Here is a 19,032-nt window from a genome sequence, read left to right as displayed (position 1 = left end):
GATAATATAAGCAAAAAATTACAATTAAAGAAAAATCATTGGATTTAGTGATAGAGATTTTTGGTAAAGAAAGAGGAGGTTTCATAGTGGATTTCGAGGAAGAAGAAAAATATAAAGAAGAATGAGTATAAATTGAGTAGTAGGCAGCAGCAAAGTATAGAATGCTGTTTGGACAAGTTTTACATTGAAAATAAAAGGAAAGAGAGAACAGTTGAGGCAGCCTGGGTATGGAAACACCGTACTCCCTGACCCCTCAACAGGATGAAGATTTGAGCATGTTGGTAGGGAAGAGTGGGAACCAGGTCACCTAGATAGGGAGAGATTGAAAAAATGTCAGAAAAACAGGATAATTAATGGACTGCTATCCTGGGTGTTCCAGTTTGCTAATGCTGCTGGAATGCAATCCATAAATGGATTGGCTTTTATAAAGGGGATTTATTAGGTTACAGATTTACAGTTCTAAGGCCATGAAAGTGTCCAAACTAAGGCATCAACAAGAGGATACCTTCACTGAAGAATGGCTGATGGCATCCAGAACACTTTTGTCAGCTGGGAAGGCACATAGCTGGCATCTGCTGGTCCTTTGCTCCCAGGTTTCGTTTCAAAATGGCTTTCTCCAAAATGTCTCTGGGCTTCTGTCTCTCTTAGCTTCTCTCAGCTCTCTGCTTGGTTCCCTTGAGGCATTTCTCTCTAAGCATCTGGGAATTCTCTCTTAGCTTCTCCAGGGCAAACTCTGGATTACATCTCTTAGCATCTCCAAACGTCCTTCTGTCTGTATCTCCCAGCGTCTCCAAGCATCTGGGTCTGTGTTGGCGATTAGCTTCTCCCGGGGGCAAACTCTGGATTATATATCTTAACTTCTCTCCAAAATGTTGCTCTCAGCTTCTCTGAGCTCCTCTCTGTGAGCTCTCTTAAGGGACTCCAGTGATGTAATTAAGACCCACCCTGAATGGTTGGGGTCTGCACCTCCATAGAAATGGTCTAATCAAAGGTCTCACCTACCTTTTGGGTGGGTCACATCTTCACAGAAACAACCTAATCAAAAGGTTACACCCTAATCCAAAGACTAATAAGTCTGCCCCCACAAGATTGCATTAAAGAACATGGCTTTTGTGGGGAACATAATAGATTCAAACCAACCCACTGGGATTGGGATGGAATTAGATGGGTAGGGAATTTGGAGGGAAGGTGATTTAAGGCACAGATTGAGTTTCTATTCCTAAATAGGAAAAGCTTTTCATCCTCAGTTGAAGGGAAGATTAAAGAGTATTTTTGAATTGGGAGGATTTTTGGAGGACTTAACTCCAGATGGTTTTGACCATTTTAAAATGAAAATACCTTGTCATCTGCTGAGGATGAGGAGACGGGAATAGAGTTTGGGGTTGAAGAAACTAGTAAAGCTTTATAAGAGCCACCATGGGAGAAATCAAGTAGGTCAGAAATCAAACAGAAGTGAGTCAGCAGATACTTGAGTATCATTGGAGGTCTAGCTGAAGTTTAACGGCATGAGTTGTAATGAGCCAACTCGCGAGTTACATATTTGATATTTTCTTGTAGCATTTTTCTGCCTGGAGGACAGAAAGCTGATTGTAAACTTGTTCCACATTGGTAAGGGCATTGATAAAATAGCTTTGAAATAATTGACCAGGGCTGTAAAGTTCATTGGATTAGAAACTTGGAATAAGGCCTTCAGGCTGGTTCAGTAGAAGAGAGCAAGTTGGAAAAGGTTGCCAGAAGAGGGAAATACGAGTTGGGTGACATATGTGAATTTCAAGTATAGTATGATATAGCATGATTGAAATGACTTGGATAGAAATGAACTTGCAGTCAGGACTCAAGTAAGGATTCGGCAAACCTTTTCTGTAAAGGACCAGGCAGTAAATGTTTTAGGTTTTGTGGGCCATACAATCCATCATACTAGTTAACTCTGCTGTTGTAGCATGAAAACAGCCATAGAAAATATGTAAATAAATGAACATGGCTATGTTCCAATAAAACTTTATTTATGGACACTGAAATTTGAATTTCCCATAATTTTCCCATTGTGAAATAGTCTTCTTTTGATTTTTTTTTTTTTTTTTACTCCAATCATTTAGCTTATTGGTAGCTTATAACCATTCTTAGCTTACTGGCCGTGCTAAAACTAGCGGCAGACTGAAGTAGAATATTGTAAGGTGATTTTTAGCAACTAAAGTCTTTATTCAAAGATAATTTTATTTGTGTTCTATGGATATTTTAAATATTTCTATATATTTATTTTTTGAAAAGGGATAGATTCAGATAGTTAAGAATTTATGAAAGGATTTAAAGAAAAGTGTCAGCCTTCCCATCCATATCCATCCATATTGATTCCTCTCTCCCATGATGGCATATAATAGAACTGTTCTGAATCTTCCTTTTTTCACACTTTTTAATATATCTTGGCAATCTTTCCTATTAATATCCATTCATAAAGAGCTTCATTTACCCTTTTTCATTGAGGTGTAGTAAGCCATTATGTGGATGAACCGTACTTTTTAACTTAGCTGTACTTATGATGGATAGAACTTTTGTTTCCAGTCTTTTACTGTCGTAAACACTGCTGCCTTAAGTAGTCTCATATCATATATCATATCACCATGTGCATACCTGTTTTTAGGATGAATTTATTTAAATAAAATTTTGGGTCATAAGGTATATGCATTTGTAACGGTTAGTTATTGCTTAATTGGTAAAGAATTTTTATTTTGGGTGATGAAAAAGTAATAAAAGGCAGTGGTGGTAGCATAACATAGTAAAAGTAATAGCCACTGAATTGTAAAGTTTAAAATAGTAAAATGGCAAATTTTGTGTTACATATGTAACCACAATAAAAAAAGTATATGCATTTGTAATTTACCTTTTACTGCTGACTTGCCCTCCACTGAACCAATTTGTACTATAACTAGCAATGTATAGGAGTAAACACAATGCCTTGCATGAATTTGGGTATGTTTTGGGTTTTTCTGTTCTGTTCCACTGATTTCTCTCTGTCTTCCTGTACTAGCAGCTTTATAATATATTTTAGTCCGTGGCAGAGCTAGGTGCCTCCTTGTTACTCTTCTTTGTCAAAATTTTGCTGGATGTACCTGTTTATTATTTTCTTATGAATTTTTGGCATCCTATAAAATAAAACTCTGGCAACTGGTTTTATTGGAATTACTTTATATTTATAACTTAATTTCTGGATTAATGTTTTTATGATTTTGAGACTTTTTCTCCAAGAACATAATGTCCCTTTCCATTTGTTTAAGGCTTTAAGAAATATCTGTTAGGGGCATTTTGAACTTTCTTCTTGCAGATTTTGCATATTTCTTAAATTTATTCCTAAATATTTTATCTGTTTTATCATCATTGTAAATAGTGGGGTTTTCCCCCCTTTCATTTGTTGATTGGTTTTTGTTTAATAGCAGCCTTAGTGAGCTATAATTCACCTGCCATACAATTCACCCATTTAAAGTATATTCAGTGTTGTTTTTTTTTTTTCAACATTGACTGATTATTTAATTATATTACAGGAGTGAAAATTAAAACATGATAATGATATTGTGGTTATAGATTTTTAAAGCTGCATTATATTTTGTAGATACATACAAAAATATTTTTGGATTTAAGGATTCTGTGGTGTTTGAGATTGATTTTAAAGAATTTGGAGGAGAGGTAAATGGGGGAGGATTAAGATACAGGAATACTATTCATTTAATAACTGTTGATATTTGATGTTCACAATTCTATTGTCTTTATTGTATTTTTAAAAAAATTGCTCAGAATTAAATGTTAAATTATTGAGAAAAGTATTACATTTAGGAATTACAAAGAGATGATCCAAAACCTTAGAGAATACATTTGCAGAGCATACATTAGAAAAAAACATTTGCTTATATGACAAAAGAATGTACAAGTATGTTCAAGAAGTACCATTTATAGTAATAAAATATTAGGAAAATAACTAAATTAACATCAATAGAAAATTATGAGTGATATTTTTATATAATGGAATACTGTATAACAAAGATATAAACAACCAAAGTGAAACAGAAAAAGATAAAATTCCCATCAGCAAATGGGTAAAACACGAGAAGACATTTCACAATAAAAAAATACAAGTAATAAAAAGAAATAAAAGGTCAATCTATATGTATAGAAATATATGTATACAAAAAATTACATAGGAAATATATGTTTAATCAAATTCAAATTGAATCCCCAATGATAAACTACTTTATACACTTCATATTGTCACAAAAAAGCATCTCAATATCAAGCTTTGTGGGGAGAACCTAAGATGGCAGCTAGGTGAAACAGGGCAAAAAAACACCTCTGTGAAAAATACTAGGTAAAAGCTAGAAAGGGACCCAGAACACCGGTTCCAGCGATGCACCAGCTGGACAAGTCTGCTAAATCCACAGGACCGTGCAGTTGGTGAAACCGGTAGTCTGCATTCTGAAATGAGTGAGTGAGCTGGCTGAAAGTCCAGTGGCTGCGCTGCAATGTGGGGAAACCATGGGCTGGCTTTTGGAGACGGACTAGTTCTTTTTTTTTTTAAAAAAAAAAAAAAAAACAAAGGAAAAAGTTGAGAGTGGCTGCGGATACCGCGACGAGAACTGTGCAGTGAAGCGTGGCAGGAGGAGGTCTTGCAAACACCTCAACATCTGGCATGGAAGATAGCCCTCCCTGCACCCGCTGCTAATTGTCTCAGAGCCAGGAGGGCAGAGGGGAGCCAAAAGGAGAAAGAAACCGCGCCCTTTGCAGCCATCTTCCCGGCGGGCTGGGGATTCTCCTGCCTGGGGCTGGGGTCACAGCCCAGAGCTGCGCCAAGGGTCCCAGTGTGACAGGGAGAGTTTCCCGCAACACACGCACATGTCACAATTTTGGCCATGGACAGTGGCCTTTAGTGCACTCATAGCTGGTTGTCCTGGAGCTGGGAGGGCGGAGCTGTGCGAAGGAGGGGAGATTGACACGCACCATTCAGCCATCTTTGCAGCAGGCTGGGAACACCCCTGCACAACCCGGCAGCCCAGGGCTTCCCTGGAGGGCTGGCGTGCACTCGTGACGTAGCACAGCCTTCCCTCAGTAGAGGACCTGGAAGAGCACGGCTGGGAAGGGGGACCCGCTTGAAAATCCCAGGGATCCTAAGCCAATACCAAGGACTTGCGGGTCAGCAGCAGAGACAATCTGTGGCGAGACTGAAATGAAGGTTTAAACTCTTACAGCAGCCTTAAGTCTCCAGGAACACTTGGGAGGTTTGATTATTAAAGCTGCCCTGCCTCCCTAACCGCTCAGACACACTCCCCACATTCAGGGCAGTGTGGACAGCACCAACCACACCCAAACTTGGTGCACCAATTGAACCCCACAAGACTCAGACCCCCACACACCACAAAGACAAAGTTGAGAAGAACTGACTTGAGGGTAATAGGTGACTCGTGGATGCCATCTGCTGGTTAGTTAGAGAAAATGTATGCCACCAAGCTGTAGATCTGACAAATTAGAGATTGGTGTTTTTCATATCTTGAAAGAACCCTATCAAGTAAAGCAAATGCCAGGAGGCCAAAAACAACAGAAAATTTTAAAGCATATGATAAAACCAGACGATATGGAGAACTCAAACCCAAACACCCAAATCAAAAGATCAGAGGAGACATGGTACTTGGAGCAATTAATCAAATAACTAAAGTCAAACAATGAGAGCATGGCCCAGGATATAAAGGACATGAAGAAGACCCTAGAAGAGCATAAAGAAGAACTTGCAAGAGTAAATAAAAAAATAGATGATCTTATGGAAATAAAAGAAACTGTTGACCAAATTAAAAAGATTCTGGATACTCATAGTACAAGACTAGAGGAAGCTGAACAACGACTCAGCGTCCTTGAGGACCACAGAATGGAAAATGAAAGAACAAAAGAAAGAATGGGGAAAAAAATCGAAAAAATCGAAATGGATCTCAGGGATACGATAGATAAAATAAAACGTCCAAATTTAAGACTCATTGGTGTCCCAGAAGGGGAAGAGAAGGGTAAAGGTCTAGAAAGAGTATTCAAAGAAATTGTTGGGGAAAACTTCCCAAACCTTCTACACAATATAAATACACGAAGCATAAATGCCCAGTGAACTCCAAATAGAATAAATCCAAATAAACCCATTCCAAGACATATTCTGATCAGACCGTCAAATACTGAAGAGAAGGAGCAAGTTCTGAAAGCAGCAAGAGAAAAGCAATTCATTACATACAAAGGGAACAACATAAGACTAACTAGTGACTACTCAGCGGCCTCCATGGAGGTGAGAAGGCAGTGGCATGATATATTTAAAATCCTGAGAGAGAAAAATTTCCAACCAAGAATACTTTATCCAGCAAAGCTCACCTTCAAATTTGAGGGAGAGCTTAAATTTTTCACAGACAGACAAATGCTGAGAGATTTTGCTAATAAAAGACCTGCCCTACTTCAGATACTAAAGGGAGCCCTACCGACAGAGAAACAAAGAAAGAAGAGAGAGATATAGAGAAATTTAACAGACATATATGGAACATTACATCCCAGATCACCAGGACACACATTTTTCTCTAGTGATCACAGATCTTTCTCCAGAATAGACCATATGCTGGGACATAAAACAAACTTCAATAAATTTAAAAAAATTAAAATTTTTCAAAGCACATTCTCTGACCACAATGAATACAAATAGAAGCCAATAACCATCAGAGACAGAAAATTCACAAACACCTGGAGGGTAACAATGAGGGGGAGATGAAAACATTCCTGGATAATCAAAAGCTAAGGAACTTCATCACCAGTAGATAAGAAACGCTGAAGGGAATTGTGCAGGCTGAAAGGGAGGGACACTAAACAATTGACTGAAACCACATGAAGAATAAAGATTTCCAGTAAAGATCACATGGTAAATATAAATACCAATACTACTGTCTTCTTGATTTGTAACTCCACTATTTACTTCCTACAGGATCTAAAATACATAAACTGTAATGATAAATCAGTGGTTTTGGAGTCAATGTAAAATATGTAATTTTTGACAAGAACTACATAAAGGTGGGGGAATGGAGGAGTATAGGAACATAGTTTATGTGTCCTATTGAAGTTAAGTTGGTATCAAAGAAAAACAAGATTGTTATAGATTTAAGATGTTAAATTTAAGCCCCACGGTAAACACAAAGAAAGTATCAGAGAATATGACCATAGAGATGAAAAGTGGAGTATGGGTTAAGAGAAATGTGGGAAGGGGCGATGGGGAGTTAAGAAATGAGTGCAGGGTTTCTGTTTGGGGTGAAGGGAAATTTCTAGTAATGGATGATGGGAAGGTGATGGCATTGCAACATTCTGAATGTGATTAATCCCACTAATGGAATGCTAGGGAGGGGTAAGAATGGGAAGATTTAGGCTGTATATATGTTTCCACAATTGAAAAAAAATAATCTAAATAGATAATGACAATTAAATGCCAAGGATGATCCCGGATGGGATCTGAGGATGGAGGAGAAGAGGCTCAAAGGGACACAGTTGGGACATAAGAAAAAAAAAAAGGAAATACAGAATGTAAGCTTTGCATCAGTGTTGAATTCTTCAACTTCTTAGCTGTGCTTAATGTGATTACATAAAAGAATGTTCTTGTTCATGGGAAATGTATATGTGAATTATATTGTTTGTTCAAGGATGTGTGCAGTTTACTCTCATATGTTCAGAAGACAGAGCAATAGATGATGGGTGATAGGGAGGGAGGGAGGGAAGGAGGGAGGGAAAGAAAGAAATGGTGGTGTGACAGGAAGTTAAAGTTGGTGGATTGGAGTATCGGGGTAGGGGGATCGGAGTATGCTGGAGTTCTGTGTATGGGCTTTGTATTGTTTTTGCAACTGTTCCTGTAAGCTTGAATTTATTTCAAAATAAAATTTAAAAAAAATATATCAAGCATTGGTGAGGATGTGCTTCTAGCAGTAGAAGTTCAGTAAAATTTAAGAGGTACCTAAACTATAGTTCAGCAATTACCTCCCCAGAGAGATTAGAGTAACTCTTTTATATTTGCTCTATTATTTGTAAGTTTGCTCATGGTAGTGCTGTTTGTACTAAGAAAATACTTGGGAAAGAATAAATAGCATATAATGGAAATGAATGAATATCACCCATGAAACACTGCAGAGCAGGGAAAATGAATGAACTACATCTGCACTCATAAATGTAAAATACCTAGTGAAAAACATCAAGTTTCAAAAAAACACATGCGAGAAAACATTCCGTTTCTATAAAATTAAAAACACTTAAAGAGGGACTTCCAAGAAGATGGTGGCGTAAGCAGAGGCAGAACTCACTCTACCATCAAAAACACCTAGAGAACAGGCAGAGACCATCCAAAATAGAGGTTCTGGGACTTGTGAGAACAAGGAACTGCAACATACAAAGGAAAGCTTCATGAAGAAATGGGGAAATTATGGCTGAGAAGTTGTGGTGAGTGAACTTGACCATGGCACCCAGGGCCCATCCTCCACCACTAAGGCTGGCAGCTGTGGGTCATGTCCTGATCACTGTTGGCTGGTGAAGTTAAGCCTCTGGCTCCTGCAGGCTTGAGCTTTTTTCCAGGCAGGAGCCCGGGGTGCCCACAGCTCCATTATTTCCACAGGAGACAGCACTGAGTGACTGATTTCCATTGTGGCTCTCAGCACCTGTTTCTCTCTTCGTAGGATGCTGGAACAGACATGGAGGTACTCGCTGTGGGAAAAGAGGGGGATGCGGCCGGCACAGTTTTGATGCAGATATTGGCCATGGTAATCAGACAGCCAGGTGCCAGAGACCTTGTCCTTTCTTAACAAGTGCCTGCAGCACTGCAAGGCCATTGTTTCCATTCACCTCAGAAACACACAGGTCAGAGGTTAAAAAATCTTTGTATGGATGTGGAGAACAGGTTGCCATAGAGTGCCATCTGCTGGGAAGCTTGGAGAATTCCAGTCTGGAAAGCTGCTTTCTTGACTCTCTCTTTTGGAATGGGTGTGCAACCCCTGCCTGGGATCCTGGCCTGTGCAGGAGGGGAAAAACACGAAGGAAGGGACAGCTCCCTCTGCTGCGCCATCATCTTCCTGCTGCTGTGCCACCATCTTGCTTATTCAGTGGTTTTTAGTGTATTCACAGATATGTGCAACCATTACCACAGTCAAATTTTAGAACATTTTTATCACCCCCAAGAGAAACCCTGTCCTTTAGCTGTCACTCTGTTTTCCCCTAACCACTAATCTATTTTGTCTCCATAGATTTGCCTATTCTGGACAGTACATATAAATGGAATCACACAATATATGTGGCCTTTTGTGACTGGCTTCTTTGAGCACAGTGTTTTCAAGGTTCATCCATGTTGTAGCATGTATCAGTACTTCATTTCTTTTTATTGCCAAACAATATTCCATTGTGTGGATATAACTCATTTTGTTTATCCATTCATCAATTGATAGACATTTGAGTTGTTTCTAGTTTTTGGGGCTTATGACTAATGCTGCTATGAACTTTTGTATGCAAGTATTTGTGTGGACAAATGTTTCAGTATATCAAGGAGTGGGTCATATGGTAATTCTATGTTTAACTTTTTGAGGAATTGCCGAAGTGTTTTTCAAAGTAGCCACACCGGGTATGACAGTTCCAATTTCTCTATATCTCTGCCAATACTTGTTATTATCTGTCTTGTTGATTATAGCCATCCTAGTGGATGTGAAGAGATTCTGGTTGGTTCTTACTAGTATATGTGAAAGCTATTAACTTCTGTTTATTCAGATTGTATCAATGGAATTTTCTTAATACTGTAGTAATAGTTTTTCAGTTGATTCTTCTGTTGGGTTTTCTAGGAATGCAGTTATATATATTTATAGATACTGATATTTCATCTTCTTTTTGACTTTCATACTTCTGATTTGTTTATCTTGTTTGCATTGGGTGGCTAGTACCTTCAGAGCCATATTTAATCATCTTGGTGATGGTGTACATCTTTTTCTTATTCCTGTCTTTAAATAGGTATATTTAATGTTTTCCTATTCTCATGCGGGTGGTTTGGTTGAGATATACATATTTTATGATGTTAAGTCAGTGGTTAACTCTTGATAGTTTAAAGAATGGTTGATTTTAATCAGATCCCTTTTTCAGCATCTCTAAAGATAATCATGATCTTTGTGTCAGTATTAATTTGAATTCTGTCAGTAGATTTCCTTATTAAATTGTCCTTTTCTAGAATAAATCCCACTTGGTCACAGTATTTTTTTTTTTTTTAAACCAAAAAGGCCTTTATTTTTAAAGTCTTCAAACAGCAAACTGTTTTATTCTTTTTCCAAGATAAACATGATTAACTTAGAAAAATTGGCATTTACAATACATCTTCAAAACATTTCCCTTTAACAGGAAACAACTTTATAGACTAAACAGTGAAAGGTAAAACAATTTTCCATTTTGTTGCCATTATAAAACAAAACAGAATCTAGAGTAAATCAAGGAAATCCATTCATATTTCAGGTCCTTCTCCTCCAGGAACCAGCATTGTTATATTATTTCCATTTAGCAAAATTTGATCTAATTTAGTAATCCTCCTTCCTTCTGGTGTGATTTCAAACTCTGTGACATCTTCCAGCACCATATTGACAAAATCATCGAATCCTAGAAGCGTGCCAACAATTTCTTTATCACTTTCATTACAATGTGAATTCTTGATCCTATACACTTGTCCACAAGCTCTAGAGGAAGTAGCTGCGACGGGTTAGTGGTCGCGTTAGCCGCCATGGCTATGCCGGAAATGGCCTGCCCACAGTATTTTTTTAAGTGTGTGACTGTGTTCTGTAAATATTTTATCTAGGATTTTGTATTGATACTTAGAGATTGGTCTCTGAAGATTTTAAATAGTTACAACAAGTTGTACAGTAATTTGGACTATATTGAGGGTTGAAAACTGTATGAAGATTAGTAGCTTAATTTTTACAGTTCACATCAAAATACCTGGAGTTATCAGTAAATTTGCCATAAAATCTATCCATTTCAGAGCTTAGCAAGCCTCTTCAGTTTGGCCAAAAATATTTGGGGAACTATCTAATAGGCAGCTCAGAGATATAAATGACTGCCAGTTGACTTCTGTCATGAGACCTCATCATTTTGACCACATTAATTCAATGGAAGAGAGTGGTCCAGATTGAAGTATTTAAGTAGTGTATTTAGTGAGAGTTTGCCAAGCAAATAATAAGTACAAAATGGAGTGAGGGATATATAGCCCATTTAATAGAAGTAAAGAATATGCTTTAGCAAAACTAGGTGGGTAAAGACAGGAAGATGTAAAACTAAGCACTATGGAGGCACCAGTTATGTTGGATTACTCAAGTATGGGTGGAAATCAGAGAAATTACTATAAGTGCCTGCCAGAGTTTAAGTAGCTCCTAAAAGTAAGCAATGAGAGCCTCTGTGACATTGGTGGTATGTTTGTTTCTGCACTGCTGCTACTCTGCTGCCACTGCCACCGTGACCAAAGCCCTCCTATCTACCTGAATTGAGTGCAGAGTGGCTCAGACCTCTTTTTGAGGATGCTGATGTTTGTGGAAAGGCAAATTGGGAGAGGAAGGGAAGGTATGAATCATTTTGCCAGCTGATATTTTAGGAAAAGTCAAGCTCACCTCTACCCATGTACAAAGGAATGGTTTTTCTAGAGTGATTTCTTCGGCTGTAAAATTCATTTAAGTGATGAAACATGTATTTTAGTTAGTTTCCAAGGAAAGTGTAGTGTTTCCCTGTGTATTAAATTGAACTCTGGCCGTATTATAATCTGACTCTAATGACTCTTATTTTTCTTTGTCCTGGGGCATAACAGAGCGCACAGTTCTGCACCTGGCTCTAAATTTCATCTGCCTCCACTGCTGGGCTGTAAGGTTTTACTTCTGTCACTGGATCTTTTATGTTGCCTCTAATTGCCTTTTTGTTTATTTCTTTTAATTTTCCTTATTAGAAAACCAATTGTAGGAATTATGTGTTGCCTAAATCTGGCTGGGAGGGCATTATGTAGGTCTTAATTTATATAAGTCTTTGTACTTTGTTTCAGTTATTTCATAGTAGAAGGAATTGTAGGTTAAATATGAGTTGGTGATTTAATAGTATGCTTTCTTAAAACTGCTAGTGTTTCTTGTAAGCTATTTCTTTTGATTCTCTCAAAATAACTATATGATAGGCAAGTATGTGATTGTTACCCTCATATTTATGATGAAGAAGGTAGAGCTGGGGCTTCAATTTGGTATTTTGAGTAAGGCACCAAGACACATTTTAAATATTGGGTCTGTGAAATGGTTATTTCATGTACCTGGAAACTTTTGTACTTAGGTGTCTAAAGCTATGTTCCTGAGGGAAAAAAGTTGATTTTTATATTAGTGGTTCTCAAACTCTGGGTCTCAGGACTCCTTTGAAGGACCCTTTGGATGTTAGGATCTCTTATAAATTGAGGATTTTAAAGAGCTTTTGTTTATATAGGTTATATCTATCAATATTTACTATATTAGGAATTAAAACAAAGAAATTTTTAAAATAATTCATTAAAAATATTCAATAATCAACTCATTGATAACATAAATAAGGTTGCTTTTTTTTTTTTTTTTTAACAAAAAGCAACTATTTTCCAAACCAAAACTATTTTAGAGGAGTGGTATTGTTTTACATTTTTATAAATATTGTTAATGTCTAATAGAACACAGCTGGATTCTCATATCTGCTTCTGTATTTAGTCTATCGGAATAGGTTGTTTTCTTTGAAGTGTATGAAGAAAATTCAGCTTCATTGAGATAAGTAATTGGAAAGGAGAGAAAATTTTTAATAGCTTTATCAGATAATTATGGGCCGTCTTTCATACTAAACAAAACTGAACAAATAGTAGTTTCTTAAGAATCTAAGAAGTTAAGAAGAGTCAAACCTCGTGTTGATTTTAGAGATGATCATCAAAAACACTGAAAAGTTTGTATATTTTATAGTAATACATAGGATATTTGTATAGCTTGGTAGGTTTTTACTTTTGAGGGGAGTAGGAGTGGGGCATTTGTTAGGTGGTGGGGGGTGTTCTCATGCATTTCTCAGGTTCACAGAGTTCCCCTCATTTCGAGAACAGTTGCACTTTCACATACAACAAAAAAGGCATCTAGTGACCTGCATGACTCTTCTGTTACTATGAACTTATATGTTTGTGACTGAGGATCAAGGGAAGCAGCAGCCAACAAGTAGGACCAGAAGGCCATCATTTTTAGAGGAGCGAATTCTAAGGCGGAGGAATTTGATAGTGGTGGTACTACATAATAGGGTAGAGAGAAATGCAGTGTTCCCACTGTACTTCATATGACTCAGGTTTTGAGGGAGGATAAATTGCTATCTGTAAAAAGGGATGACAATACCAACAAACTGTTATAGTTTGTAGTTATAGTGTTTTACATTTTTACATTTCAGTGTTTGATTAATCTGTAATCTGATACTCCAACTTTAAATTGGAAAGTTCCTCTCATATGTCAGTGATGAGAGTGCATTAATAGAGTGGTGGTGTTCTTTTTGTCAGGCTGTAGGTATACTGTTAGAGCCATGCAGTGACCATGGTGATAGTGAAGATGCCTGTTTTGAGAGGTAAGCATTTTCTCTTGTTGCTAATTAATATATCTTTTTGAGAATTGGAGCTCTTCACAGATTTTGGGGTAAACATTTTTGATGAATCTATCCATTACAACAGTTTAGATAATCTCCAAATCAATCTTGTTTTAATGGTAGGCATGAAGAATATTAAATGTACACAAATATTCATCGGGGTGCAAGTTCAGACAGACACCTTTTGTAACTTAGAAACATTCTGAGAGAACACAGCCTTCTTTGGAGACACCTAAAACTTTCAGTTGATTGGTAGAACAATTGAGAACTTATTGAAATCCTGAGTACATTTTTCAGTGAGCTAATTCATTGTCTTGGAGCTATGGATAACTAACTGAAAGATTGTGGGCAAACATAGTTGCTTCAACAAATACTATAGGATGTTTCCATTCCTCTTGGAACTCACCTTTGGTGTGTCCCAGTACAGCCGTATGCAGCTGGCACTTGCTTACTCCTTGGCCATCTGTTTTGGTAGGGAGATACCTGAGGCAATAAGTACTTCAACTGGGAATGATATGTAGAGTTTTGATATCTCCCTTTTGAATAGATGCTTTCTAGCATGTTTTAAGTAATTCAGTAGGATTTGGGTCTGTAACCTTTTGCATCATTCTTTAAGATGCTGCCAGGAACTGTATCATAACTTTCTTAGGAAAGATTATTTGATAATCTGAAAACACCAGTAATGATATTACAGGCTAGATTGTAAATCCCAGGCAGCAGTACTAAATTGGTGATAGCCTGTTGGCAAGGTTAAATTCGCATTAGTGCCATTGTCTCCCTTAATTGTGAGTAGGAAATTGTCCTCTGAGGGTAAGTAAATTCTTTGGAGCCATGTCTCTGGAGTGTCCCCATACTCTGAAGGTCCACAGATTTCCTGCTTAACAGCAGTTCTTGTGCTTCCTTTCAGGAGGCAGGAATGATCCTCTTCCAGCCCAGGGAGTATTGGAGCTATGGGCTGAAGATATAAGATTAACAGCATTAACAGGCATCCCCAGAATGATGACATCTGGATTTGGTAGAGCAATAAGGATCCATTTAGTGAGGACTCAATCTTTTTGGAAAAAGCTCTTTGCTCTTCAACTTGTGTATAGGTTAGCAAACTTGTTTTTGGATCCAAAGAGTACATTGGTTAGATAGATTACGTTTTGCATGTTTAACTCATGTTTTTCAAATTTAGGTGACTAGGTCTTTTAGTGTACTAGAGTAGAATTTAGCTCATCCCACAATTTGTTCCCACTCTAAGCAAAGGAAGGCCTTTGTCTTGTCAGGGAATTTAGTTCATTTCTTATGCTTAGCAAGAATAATAATTAAATATATGAGGTGATGACGTGCCATATTTACATCAAGGCCTCTCTTCTGAGTTCACAATCTGTTATGTCCAGGTAGAACTGGGCTGTATGTTTCTTTGTGAATTGCCACAATGTCTTTAAGGATAAGAAATTTCCTACAGTAGGCATATTGATAACCTATTGTAATACCAGATGCTTTGTTGACTGATAAACTAGGGTAGAGACCATCTGTGAGTTTGCTGTAACACTCATTCTATATAAGGACTAGTTTTTATGGAGGAATAAAAGGTGAATTAAATTTCCTTTTTGCCTGCTACATTTTGAGGAAGGAGAGATTTAGAACTAGTAACTTTGACTGTGACAACACACTCAGATTCAGATTTTAAATAAAAGACACAGCTAAAAGGCAAAAAAAAATCTTAGAGTGGGGAGAATAAAGCTATTGAATATTGTTTTACAAAATCTTTACCATTATACTTTCATTCTTTTTGGTTTCTATTGTGGATTTTGTTTTTCCTTTTTAAAGAGTTTCCTTCCTTCCTCCCTCCCTCCTTCCCTCCCTCCCTCCCTTTCTTTCTGTGTTGGGGTGGGAGTGAATGTTACTTAAACCTGAAGTGATTCTGTGGATCTTTTCAGTATTGTGTGATTTTCAGATATAGGGCTCCAAAGAATGGGCACACATCCCGCTGTCATTTTCTCTTCTCATATTGTAAATGTTACTGTATCGGGAAAGAGAGGAATCTAGGTAAGAAATATGCAATGATAGTAGCCTTTTCCTTCTGAAAGTACTAATAACTTTACTTATATTTTTAGGAAAGAATATTTGTCATTTGACAGTGATAAATTGTCACACTTGATTCTGGTAAGAATTACTTTTTATCTTATTGGTCTTAAAAATTGACTAGTTTTAATTATTTCACCTGGCCTTATTTGACTTTTGGATTGAATTGGCTTAAACGAGATTTAAATAAAGCTATTCTTACAGTTAAGCAGTAATCTTATTTTGCCACATTCACTTGTAAGATACTTAGTTATGAAAACACTTTCCTGAATTAGGGATCCAAATATTTTATAAAACTGGAAATTTATATTTGAAAATAGTTTGGTTGGTGGGAGTGAGACAGTTGACTGTACTGGCACAGCCAGCTAATGAAGACCACATATGTAAATGTGTTGGCTATCATTTAAGTTGGATGTGAAAAGCTTTATGGTTGTGAAATGTATTCTTTATTTTAAAATACAGGATTCTAGTAGCAAGTTATGTGATTTGAATGCCAACACTAAATCAGAAGTGCCAGGAGGTCAGTGTGTTGGTGTTCAAGATGAAGCAGCATGTGTCCAAATTCCACATTTAGATCTGAAGAACGTTTCTGATGGTGATAAATGGGAAGGTAATTCATCCACACATATTTTCCTAATATATTATTTATAACTGAAATTGCCCAAAGCAGTAATAAGATTACTGCTCTTTTCTGGACAGCTTTATTCATCTTGATCTTCTGTTCTCCCTTTCATATAAAATGAGTTGGGTTTTATTTTTACTTAAATACACAATGAGATTATGGAGCGATTATAATTTGATCCATTAGCTTTGAAGATGGATGTTACAACTGATTAAAAAAAAATGAAATCACCCCAGGATTGGCTTTTGTTAGTTACTAAACCAGATGCTAGAGACGTCTCCCATCTTTGCAAGGTCAGTGTGTTAGAGCCCAGTTTAAACAGGGGGCTTATGGCTACCTTTTCTTTGTGATTATCAGTGGTACATTTTCTTTTTCTTTTTTTAAAGTTACCTTCAAGGGTGCATCTAAGAAAATATCATACCATATCCCTGTATCTTTAATTTAGGTTATGAAAGTGGAGTGGGGGTGGGGTGGGGGGCTTACTCTTATAATTTGAGCAAAGAAGAGAAGAGTTTTAAATTTAAAAAGCAAGCAGTGTGGGTATATGTACTTGTTAAAATTCGGCAATTGTTCCCCAAATTTTTACACTTCATTGGATATAAGCTTTCCTATTACATCAACAAGAAAAAAAAAACAAAAAACACAAAAGTGTAAACAAATATCAAACTCCAGTGAATGATTTTCACGCTGAATTGTTAAGGGGAAAGCATAGTGATATCTGCAGTTAGCTTGGCAATCCATGAAAAAAAATATAGTTAATAGGGTGGATAAGTGTTATAAAGCAAGTATAATAAAATGTTTAATAGTAGAATCTAGGTGATTAGTATGGATGAATGTAAAATTCTTTGCATTTTGCTGTATATTTGTAAACTTTCAGATAAAATATTGGAGGAATAAAGCAAGAAACAAATTTGGATCCAGAAGTTGTGCTGGATCACACACCTTAAATGAAAAGACAATGAGACAACTCAGGAATCTTAAATAGAGTTAGGTATTTGATCACTTGGTTGAAGATCCTGGATTGTCTCATCTTTGGCCAGCAGTTATCTGATGACTTGCAGTGGCAGTAAGCAGCAAGAAGAATTGCATTGCCAATGCTGTGGCCTCCTTTTGCCACTTTAAGTCTACTCACCTGATTTAGATGGTTTCTTTCTTTCTTTCTTTCTTTCTTTTTTTTTTTTTTTTCAGATCTGGTTGATTTTTTTTTTTTAAGCCCTAACCAAGTCTTTGTGCCAATCTTTATTGCCATCCCTTCCCACCCCCCTTTTTTTTGGTCCAGATGTTTGGCATGCCCAGTGGCATATTACATGTCTTAAATTAGACTAAATCAGAAAATTTGTCTTTCATTTGCTTAGTTCCGAATTATTCAGGATGTTCAGTGTTTATGAAGATGCTCCCTACAGCAATGAAGATCAAATGTCCTATTAACTTATTTATCTTGGCATAGTCACTGAAAAGTAGTGATAGTCAACAGAGCATCCTTAGAGTATCAGTGGGAAAAGGAGTCTCTGAAAGATGAGGTTGGAAGTCTGATAACACATTTATGCTTCTTTCCGTTAGAGGATGCAAATAAATAAATAGCCCTTTACAATCTTTGGCCTGGGGGGTCCTGATCTTAAGTTTGAAGCATAGAAGAGAAGTTGTTTTCCATTGTCTGAGAGGGATTGGACATTCTCTATGTAGCTTCAGCTTTCTGGGGGCACCCCCATAGGGAAACTGAGCCTTGCCCCCCCCCCCTTTTTTTTAAATCAGAATCCACCACCTAGAGCTTGTGATAGGGAAAGGAAGTAACATGGATACTTAACCTCATCTTCTGTGTTTGAGCTTTCCTGTCAATCACCTGGTTCACTAGTGGTGACAAGACCATGTAGGCCTCTTATTTGCTCTTCTAGGAATTGGGGTCAGTGAATCAGAAAGCCAAAGGGAGTAGACACCTTATTAAACTTCCCAGCCTTCAGCCCTAACTACTTGGGAGAGTAGTTGTTAGCAGACCATGATGTTCTTTCCAACTTTGCCACCAATATGAAGACTGATGTTTTTCCTCAACAAGGAGTTTTAGGATAGTCTAAATAGAACAGTCTTCCCTAGGAGGCCAAATTATTCTAGACCCTGGATACCTTGAAATCAGAGTACATACCTTGGTTGATGTGACTCTCATTATTTCTAAGTAAATAGTTTGGTTTTTTTATTTAATCTTCTTCAAATGATAGCAGAATGCAGTTCGCAAGCACATGACTTCCTCAGTATACTTTTGTAGTAGCTGTTCAAAGGGTCTTGGCTTTTAATGGAAGTGGACATCATCTTTCCTTTGGATTCTCTCCTGCTCACTGTGGAATGAAATATAATAGGATCTTTTCAAAGACTAAATTAAGGGAGTTTTTTTTCTGTCAAATCAATACTACTGAAAATCGCCAAACAGAATCTGGTTAGGAGTTTCCCTTTCTTTAGTTATATGTTTGAGTTTCAATAAACCGCACTACTTTTTCTTGCCTTGCTTGCTGAAATGGAAATGTATGTTTGGATTTGTTTTTAAAGATTGGTTAGGAGAAAATTTCTTTGAATAAAGTTTTTGAGCAGTATATTTAACTGGTTTTAGGGAAATGTTTTTGGTATATTTGGCTTTGTGTTAGTTATGTGTATGGTTTGTTCTGACTGTGCTGTGTGTTCACTTTAGTATTTTTTGCCATTTT

At 37.1% G+C, this 19,032-nt stretch overlaps 1 protein-coding gene and 1 pseudogene across 5 annotated transcripts in view; one reads left to right on the top strand and one right to left on the bottom strand.

Moving 5' to 3' along the window:
- Positions 1 to 19,032, top strand: part of FAM13B (family with sequence similarity 13 member B) — a 128,509-nt gene that overhangs the window by 90,105 nt on the left and 19,372 nt on the right. For all 5 annotated transcript variants that reach the window (XM_037800784.1, XM_037800780.1, XM_037800782.1 and 2 more), the window contains 3 exons: positions 13,568 to 13,632; positions 15,753 to 15,801; positions 16,183 to 16,330. In XM_037800784.1, coding sequence (XP_037656712.1) covers positions 13,568 to 13,632; positions 15,753 to 15,801; positions 16,183 to 16,330 — 262 coding nt within the window. The remainder of the gene's footprint in view (positions 1 to 13,567; positions 13,633 to 15,752; positions 15,802 to 16,182; positions 16,331 to 19,032) is intronic.
- LOC119507600 lies at positions 10,436 to 10,779 on the bottom strand (annotated as a pseudogene).

The sequence above is a fragment of the Choloepus didactylus genome, chromosome 13 (assembly GCF_015220235.1).
Source record: "Choloepus didactylus isolate mChoDid1 chromosome 13, mChoDid1.pri, whole genome shotgun sequence".
NCBI classification, from domain to species: domain Eukaryota; kingdom Metazoa; phylum Chordata; class Mammalia; order Pilosa; family Megalonychidae; genus Choloepus; species Choloepus didactylus.
The sequence above is the reverse complement of the archived record's forward strand: the minus strand, read 5'-3'. Positions and strand labels throughout refer to the sequence as shown.